Genomic DNA, 9465 nt, shown 5'->3' with positions numbered 1-9465 from the left:
GAATTTAAAACCGGTATTGAAAAGGTCTAACTGCAAGCACTGATTAGGAAGCCAGCTGTGGTATTTTCCTAATTTACTGATACTGAAACTCCAGGGTTGTCTCTGTTCTGTCACCTTGTTTCAGACAAGACTGGTTATTCTAAATGAACTATCTGCAAGCTCAGTAACTGATTTGAAGGCCGGTTGTGATTAACCAGGTATTGCTTAAGAAGAGACATCTTAAACTCTTCAGGCAGACCCTAACTTGCAAAATGTCTACTTGGAGCAGCTTTGTAGAGACTTTTGGTCTTGGGGCTGCAAGAGCAAAGCACTGTGTCTTTTGACACAAGTACCTCCTGACAGAGAGCATTGCCTATGGCTCTGGGGGCAGAATTCTTCCTTTTGCCTTGGTAGGTTTGGCACTACATAGGAAGTCTGGTTCTGCCCTGCAGCTTGTGCTTATGTGCACTGCATGCAGGAATGTGCCTCCTGAAACTCTCCAGAAATGATGTTCTTTGGCCTTCTAGAAGGGAATGCCCTGGCAAATGCTGCTACAGGCAGCTGTGTAGATGTAGCAAGTTTCAGAATTTAATGAAAAAGTTACCTTGCCTGTCACTCGTCCCCAGCCTTCACCAGCGTGATGGCAGCGTAATAGGACTCAATTCTGCAGAACTCACCTGTGCTCCTTCTTGGATTGCACTGCAGCAAGGGCTTCCCCTCAAGTTGCAGCACAGCAGTGCAGTGGGGCAGGGAGAGTTGACTCATTTAAAGTGGACGTGTATAGTTCCTTGTCCAGTTATCCAGCTGTTGTAGTCCAGTGTGAGTGATTTTTGTTGAAAGCATGGTATGTTCTATTGCATTTTCTGTTCTGATCTTCCATTCCACTTATCATTAACATCACTTACAGGTCCTGTTGACCTTTTTTTAGAAGTATTCTCCCAGACAGCATTGGTAGTGCCATATGTCTCAATCGTCTGTGCTGTGAGCAAAGCATCTTTCCCAGGCCTGTGTCCACCACACATCTCCTTATGCTGCTGGGACAACATGGTGTGAGAACCTTCTCTGGGCACTGGGACGGGGAAGAGGCTGCAGAGGAAACCTCTTCATCAGGGTCTGGTGGTCAGGAAATAGCTTCGTATAGGTTTGGATAGTGATTTTAAGAGACTTTTATTCTACTTCTCTACTTAGAGTTATTTTCAGCTACCTAGACTTTTTAATAGCATCTCATGTGCTTTTATTTCCCTCCCCTTAATAATTCTTTCTCAAGGACAAGAACTCTTCATCTAACCTACATCTCCACAGTAGTACCCTCCTTAAAAGGGCATACAAAGGACCACCAACACCACAGTCTTTTTGCCCTTGTCTCAGCTCCTGAGATACATTTAATGCATCTTTCTGCACAGAAATAACTTACTAAGCAAACTCAGTAACTGTGCCTTTGCCCTGTAACAGCATCTGATAGTGTATCAAAATGAGTAACACTGATTCCAAATATTCATTTAAACCCTGCATAGGCACAGACAAGCTACCCAGGAAGAATTCTATCAAGTAAATTATTTTAATAAGCCACAACAACAAATATACAAATATTCACAGAGGAGTAAGTCTTTAGTGCTTTGCTGCATTTGCACTGAAGTGGGATGTTGCAGTTACCCCACCATCTGTCCTGTGGGTAGCTGGAGGACAACTGTACCTCTGACGATACACAATAGCTGGTTTTCATCCAGAATAAATAAAATAGTATTTTGATCAGTTCCACTGCTGGGAAGTTAGGATACACCTTATGAAGGTGAAAGTCTTGGCTTAAAGACTGATTTGATCACTTCAGTACTCTGTATTCAGTCTTCTGCATGCCTCGTATCTGGGAGGTTAAGAGCAATTAGCAAGACTTCCTAAATTTCAGAATAGTAAGCACCTCTTGTCCTGCTTGCCTGGAAAGTGCTCGTGTGCCTTCTAAGCCACATTTCTTCATTGTTTCCAGAATTTCATCTGTAATTGGAAGCGCAGTGTTACAACTGAGTTTATATAGGCATCAGCTGTAAAAGCAGAGCTCAAGTATCTACAGAACGTAAACCATAAAGCCAACATTATAACCTTTCTCCTCTTACTTTCCTAGGCAGTAATTTTTATGCAAAGTAGTTTTCCACTAAGAACAAATAACATTTACAATGTACTAACTGAAGTTCTACGTTTTGGTATTATTAATAGCAATGAACCATTCAATTACTTGTAGGAGAAACTGAAATCTGTGGCATGTTCTCACAAAAGCTGCCTGATCAAGGTGAAAAAACACAGCAGGTCTTCTTACTCAGTAACATACAGCCTGTAAGCACTGGATCAGAAGGAGCTGAACCTTTTCTCTATGTATGTCAAAATTAAAGACCCGACATTTCCCACTACACGCTTTTTGCCTGTTATGTTTACAATGCTCTTCTATTCCATGAGAATGGGGTCAGTCTGGCTTCATTACTTAGTTCAGAAGATTGACAGCTGCCCTTCAGACTTGGGTACGAAGAACTTGCAGAGTTGCCAGGCTCAGGGCCTACATATTACCATTTTCCCAGCTAGCCCAGAACATTCTTAGTGGAGTAAATTTCCCTATATTTTTGGTCTAGCTCACCATACAATGGATGAGCAAGGCATGAATTCAGAAAAATCTAGCACTGATCTTTGATTAGTTGCTGTTGCCACACGTCAGATTCAACTGATGTTATGCTCTACTTTCTCTTGTTTCCTGAAGTTACTAACAGAACATTGCTATGATCCACATTTTGATTAACACAGTGTTAAATCTGGTTTAGTGCATTTAAAGGTCCAAGGAAAGTGATCACCTGGATTATTTTCTTTAATTGTGACCAAGTAGAATAATCCTCCTGGTGAAAGTAGGTCTGGTACTAATGGGAATACTCTATCCATTACTTCTCGGCCCTTCTTGCCACCAGCCCAGGACGCCTCTATTCCGTGGCTTTCCACCTAGGAAGGATGAAAGCAAAGACTGTCTTAACACAGAACAGTATAAGTGTCAGTGGCACTTGTAAGAGAAGCATCACCATCATCTCTATCGTTAGGTCTCTGCCATTAGAAACCTGATGACTCTGATTCAGCAGGTTAGTTTATGCAGCAAAATTCCTTCAAAACTACTTCCTAGGTGATGAACATATTGCTTTCACCTCAAGTTTTATTCTTAAACGTGACTTAAGAGCACCACGTTTTGTCACATGATTTTATGTTTTAAGAGCTTGTTTTCCAAGCTGGAAGGTGGCCAGTGAACCTTGTAAGCGTTTCTGGGTCCACGTCTGAGAGTCTGAGTCTGTGGAAGCAGAAGGTATTTATTTTGTAGGGAACGAAAGCACCTGCCCCTGAAAGCCTTCTGTAAGAACGCCTCAGCCTGACTAGCAGAAGTCTTACATGGCTTAAACTTGATGGAAAAAACAGATATTGAAAAGCAGCAGCTATCAATCCTTATGTCTTTATAAGCAGCTCTTGTAAGTAATTGCCACTAAAACAATGTTGTTACTACATCCCTTACTATTTAAAAAACACCTGCAGTTTTCATACCAGAGCATGCTTGATTTGCCATCTTTCTTCTGACAGTAGAAACACCATTTTTATTCTGCATTTAAAATTTTCCTACCTCTTCAGAAGGTGTTACCACATATGGAGGATTAAAGAGCAGTAGATCAACCATCCCATTTAATCTTGCAGACAGTCCTTTGACCTGTAGATGAAATTGATTATTCTTTTGTGGGTTTTTTTAAACATAAGGAATGCAAACCTTTTGTAAAGATACACTTACTAGTGCTGAATATTCTGAGCATTTCCACCTGACTCAGGAACACTAAACTTTACTTTCTATGCAAAAGAAGCATGGAGAACAAGTCCCTGGGCATAGCAGAACAATTTCACTCGTTTTAAGACTGTTATGTATGGGATGTAGAAGAGGAAGAAACACATATGTGGGCACAAAGGTAGTACTTTATTCTCACTCTGTTCAGAATTTAAGTTAAATATAATGAATTTTGAATTTATGATTGGTTATTATTTGTCATGCTAAACAACCCATCTGTGACAAATCTAGTTCTCGGGTATAAGCAGCAATTAATCTATTTTAGAATACATTTTATTGTTGTCTATCTTCATTATCTTTTAAAAGCATGTGTTTTCAGGGCATTTTAAACAAGTATGTTGCTTAGAAGAAGAAAAACTTAAGCTTTTCTCCATATCAATTTTTTTAAAAACCAAAAAGTAACAGTCTATGAATTCCTAATTAAATCAGAAAGCGTTGAGAACCAAGAGCTGGGTAGCATTAGAAGAAGGGCTACAATAACATCAGGTCACTGCAGAGTTCCTTGTGCAACGTTTTCCAAACTCTATCTACATAATTTATTTTTTAATTCAATCCAATAAAATTTTAATTCAATCCAATAAAATTTTAAAGGTCAAAAGTTTGTTTCAGTTTGTTTTAGTTTGGTTTTCCCTTCTTTCTGAAACACACTGGCATTTTGTTGTTTTCTTTTTTTAATCCATCCTGATTAAAAGCATGTTTGTTCTAGTCTTTATGGTTGCTTTTCATTACCTCTAATAAGCATTACAAAAACTATGAAAAAGATATTATTGAAACATCTACCTTACCAAGTCCGTAATGACTGGCTGAAGGTGAACATGGTTAAGCAGAGCTGTCTCCTGTGTACAGTAAGCTGCCATAGGGTTGATATCTGTACATCTAAAGGCAAAATAGAAGTGTAAGTTACTGGCTACTGTATCTGGAAGTTTAAACCTGTGAACCACTTGCTCATTTATGTATGTGAACAAAAGTGTCCTTCCCAGCATCCTTTCCTTTACAGGGCAATGTCAAACCATAGCCAGTAAAATACCCGCAGTGCATCAGCAGCTCAACCACTCCACGCTGTGCTGGGAGCTTTATTCGCTTTACGGAAAGCAGAAGCACAGCCTTTCCTTTCCAATGCTACCTCACAGAAATACATACCTATAGAAGTCTCCCATGAAATTCAGTTACTGCCAACACCCAGGCAACTAATGTTAAGTCATCAGACCTCAGTAAGACTGGCCAGCGGTTACAATCGAGGCTGCTACCCAGCAAACGACGCTTAATAATTTCTCTGAGGTGTGGGAAAATGGAATTTAGTCCCATGACTGTTGAATTGTTACAGAACCTGAAGTAAATAGTGTAGGGGGGTCTCTGCTTTTATTTCTGTATCTGTGGAACTAAGCTACTCTTTCCTTGTGAAGTTTTTTAACTGTGAGAAGTACATATGTGAGGAGCCTTTACTGCTGCGTGCAACAGTTGAAGTAAGGGCTGTTACACTTACATGTACAGCGCGTCGGATCCGATAACGGAAGAAGCAAGAAACGCTGAAACCACACCAGATCCAGATCCTATTTCAAGGCAGATCTCAATTCTAAAGAGAGCAGACTCCGGATTACTTTTACTTGTAACACTCATGAGCATCTGCGACAGACACAGAATTAGTCGAGCCAGCACTCTGGACCTGCTGCCACAGCGCCCTTCTCCCAGGGGGGCTGAAATACCCGATGACCACACCTCACGTCATGTTTCGCAGCGGCTGCCAGGTCTCCCTGTGCCCGCACAGACGCCACCTGCTACCACAAGCCGCTCTGGGAAACAAATCCCCCCGTGCCTAACACCGCAGCAGCCTGACATCAGCTGCCCAGCACCAGCAGCGCAGGCTGCACTGCTACACCATTTATTACCCATGCGCTGCAGCAAGAGCGAGAAGCTGCCCCCGGGTATCCCGCTGCGGGCCTCGGGTGCAGGATACCCGGCGGCAGTTTCGGCTAGCTCTGGGCAGACACCAGCGGCCGGCCATTCCCGAGCTACCGCGCGGAAGGTAACCCCCCCGGGCCCTTCCCGTCGCATTCAGTTACGTTAAAACGCTGGGCAGTGCCGCAAGCAGCTGTGCAACGCGGGTAGCGTCTTCAGGGCCGAGACACGGGCGTTCTACCCCGCTGGAACGCCGGGGCATCACCTTCCGATCTGCACCCCTCTCCCCACAACCGGCCGGCGGGGGCCGAAGCCTCCCCGCGCCGCCGTCAGCTGACCGACCGAGGGCAGCCGGCGGGGCACCGCCGTCCTCCGCCCACCAGGGCGTAAGACCCGACGGGCAGCTCGGACCCTTACGGGGAGAGTACGAGCGGCCGCGGGGCTCCAAGACCCCTCCCCAGCGCTGATACCCCCTGGGACCCCGAGGGAACCCCCAGCGCCGCCCCGCCGCCGCTGGCGGCACCCGCTGGCCCCACCCCTTGCACCCGAGGGGCCGCTGCCGAGGCCGCCCCCCGGCCCTTCCCCGCCTACCCAGCCTGCCTCAGGCGGGCCGCGTCCTGCTCCAGGGCATCCAGCAGCAGGAAGGTGTCCTCGGCCGGCTCGTACACGTCCCGGAACGGCCCGTGCGGCCCCACGTGCTCGTACCGCGGTGTGGGCAGCGCGGGCGCCGCCATCCCGTCCGGCGCCGGGCCGCGCATGCGCCCGGACACACCCGTCACGGCCGGCGCGTCGGGAGAAGAGGGAAGAAGCGAAGGCTTCCGCGCGCCGCGCTGACGTCAGGAGAGGAAGGCCGGGGCACTCGCGCCACCGACAGCGCCAATGGGAGGGCGCCGGCTGGGCCCCGCCCCTAGCGCGAGCGGGGCGGCTGCTCGCCACGCGGGGAGCCCGTTGGCGTCGGCGGCGTCCCAGCGCCAGCGCCCGGTGAGAGGCGCCGCGCGGGCTGTCGCTGCCACGCCAGGCCTCGGCGCGCTGGGTTAACTCACCTGCGCGACAAACCTCCCCTCGCCGGGAAGCGATCCCTGCAGCGGGGCACCTGTCCGCCCGCCAAGAGGGACGCGAGGGGCGCCCGCTGCCCTCGCCCGTCAGCTGTGGTTCAGCTTCCCCTGTGGGCTGTTACCCAGCACAAGGGAAGGGGCCCTCAGGGCTCTTAGGTGCAGCAGCTGCACTGCCAAGTGCGCGGGGCAAGGCCTTGAGCCACAGAATCATAAGGCTGGATCCTTTAAGATCCTTTAAGAACCTTTAGGAACATCAAGTCCAACCATTCCCATCCTATGCTAAACCATATCCCTAAGTGCCTCATCCACCCTTTTTTTAAAGGCATCCAGGGAAGGTGACTCAACCCCCTCCCTGGGCAGCCTGTTCCAGGCCCTGACAACTCCTTCAGTGAAAATTTTTTCCTAACACCTAATCTGACCCTGCCCTGGCACAGCTTTGTGCCTAATTGTCCAAACAGGACTCCCGGCTCCCCTGTTACTGGGGAATGGGTATAAACTGGGGTTCTTGGCCAGTGGCACTTGGCAGCTCTGTAGGGCCAACCTGGCCAGCTCTAGAATTTGGGTGAAGGCAAGGCTCCGCAGAACCGAGAGTTCAGGGGAAGTTCCTGGGAATCATCTGGTTAATGACTTGCTGGGCATAATGGCACAGAAATGAACAAACAGGTTTGATCAAAAGCAGGAGAGAGAGAGGGGGCTGTGAGCTCCGATTCCCATGAAACGTCTCTGTTCAATTGTTAATACACTGAACACTGAAATTCTGAGAGTGAAGTAAATGTCTAGGCCAGTGAAGGAAATGGATGATGATAATAAGCAGACAAGGATCTGAAAATGTTATTTTTATAATCATCGCAAAGAACAGCAGCTTTTGGAAAAGAAAGAAAAAAGCCAAACCATGACTAATCCAGTAGATTAATCTTTGTTGCCTGAAGTACATTTAAGGGTTGGGGCGTGTCTTGTTCGCTAGCCTCCAGTTTTGACTCCAGAACTAGGGAAAGATCACAGCCTCGTGGAATGGTTTGGGTTGGAAGGGACCTCAATGCTTGTCTAGTTCCAAGTCCCAGCCATGGGCAGGGACACCCTCCGCTAGGCCAGATAACCAATTTCCATTTTTCACTTGCAACTGTAAATGGCGTCTGTAAACCAGAGGGTGTCTTCCACTCCTACGGAAGAAGAACTTGATTTCTGAGCAGCTCATAGTTCACAAACACAGCTGCCTCGCTGTGAAGCTAGGTTTACTCTGCTTATTACAGTATCCACCGCCAGCCAGCTTTGCCTCAGAGCGTAGGAAAACACAGAAAGGGAGATCCTACTTTGGAGAGGAGGGGGAGGTGTTTCACCCTTTTCCTTGGGTTGCAGGGAGCTGTGAAAGAGATACTTTGTCCTGAAAGTTCACAGAATATCTATTCCACCTGACCATGAGAGGAGAAAAAAACCCATCATCAATATTACTTAGTCCTTCCAGTAACAAGAGACTAGTTTGGGTAAATTCTTAAAAGAGAGGACTATGCCTGCATGCTGGAGACAAGGTCAGTGAATGCTGAAACTCTGTGTCTCTTACAGCAAGGGACAATTCCATTCCCACTGCAAGATGTGGTGACTGGTGTTACCAGACCCAGCCAGCTGGGTCAGGAAAACCTGGCTGAAAATTCAGTGTTAGTGCATCCTGCCTTACAGCTGCCTTCAGCCATGGCCTTTTCTAGCAGCCAACAGAGACTATGGAGAACCATGATCAGTATACCAGAAATGCATGCAGAAACTTTTGATCAGCCAGTAGTAAGCAAGTGTCCTTTACGTCCACACTTTTGGGCTAAGTCGATGCAATAGGATGTCTAGAGATTAATAATCAGAGATCCAAAGTGGAGATTTTAACTCAAGGATAACGAGAATGAAGCCACCAAGCTTTATCTTGAAACAGTTTAGTTTCCTTGCTGCACTGTCCAGCATGTGAAACAATTCTAGAAGCTCAGAAGTTTAGAAAAATTTCATTCCCAGACTAAATTTATTCATGGACCTGATCTTGTACTAGTATTACATTTTAATTTAAGAAGTTATTTACTTTTAATTTATTCCTCCATATTAAGTGTTGTCATAACCCATCTTGACCTTTGTTTTGCCAACAAAATTAACCATTGTTAACCTCCTAATTTATGTCCTTATCATCCTCTTTCCCAACCCTGTTCTGATAGAAGTTATTCTGTCTTTCAACATGGTGTCTGCATACAAACTAAATGAGATCTTAGCCTGAGAGAAAATACTAATGTTTGGGTTGTTTTTTTTTCCATTGGAAATTTCTTTGGCTAATGCAGAGTGGGATTATCACTTTTGAGTCATAATGATGGTGCCTGACAAAGGCGAACAATGTCTGCTCTTCCTGAATTGCCTCCATCATCAGTGGAGCAAGATAGGCTGCCTCAGGGGGCAGTAGTGAGCAGAAGCCTGGCTGGAGATGGTGCTGATTTTTTAGTGCAAAAGGAAACCCAGTAGATAGTCCTTCATTTCATCCATCTTCCCAGTGATTTGCTTCTGTGCCAGAGGAACGAGTGCTTGTAAAACATATTAAGTCTGTACAAAATTCCATAATTTTGGCAAAATGAAGTAATGTTAAGAAACAGAACTCTGCACTGTGTCCATATTAGGAAAACCAATTCTCTGGATATATTTTTTTAATCTCTACAGGTGGTCGGGCTT

At 46.0% G+C, this 9465-nt stretch overlaps 1 protein-coding gene across 1 annotated transcript; it reads right to left on the bottom strand.

Annotated features, from left to right (window-relative positions):
• Positions 1 to 1518: 1518 nt before the first annotated feature.
• On the bottom strand, positions 1519 to 6463 carry HEMK2 (HemK methyltransferase 2, ETF1 glutamine and histone H4 lysine). The gene is made up of 6 exons (XM_084279585.1): positions 6314 to 6463; positions 5310 to 5399; positions 4612 to 4702; positions 3614 to 3697; positions 2811 to 2952; positions 1519 to 1968 (listed from the first exon to the last, which is right to left on the bottom strand). Exons 1-6 carry the CDS (start codon positions 6454 to 6456, stop codon positions 1859 to 1861), a joined length of 660 nt encoding a protein of 219 aa, XP_084135711.1. The 5' UTR covers positions 6457 to 6463; the 3' UTR covers positions 1519 to 1858.
• Positions 6464 to 9465: the final 3002 nt, after the last annotated feature.

The sequence above is a fragment of the Gallinula chloropus genome (genome assembly GCF_964237585.1).
Source record: "Gallinula chloropus genome assembly, chromosome: 1".
Classification (NCBI taxonomy): domain Eukaryota; kingdom Metazoa; phylum Chordata; class Aves; order Gruiformes; family Rallidae; genus Gallinula; species Gallinula chloropus.
The sequence above is the reverse complement of the archived record's forward strand: the minus strand, read 5'-3'. Positions and strand labels throughout refer to the sequence as shown.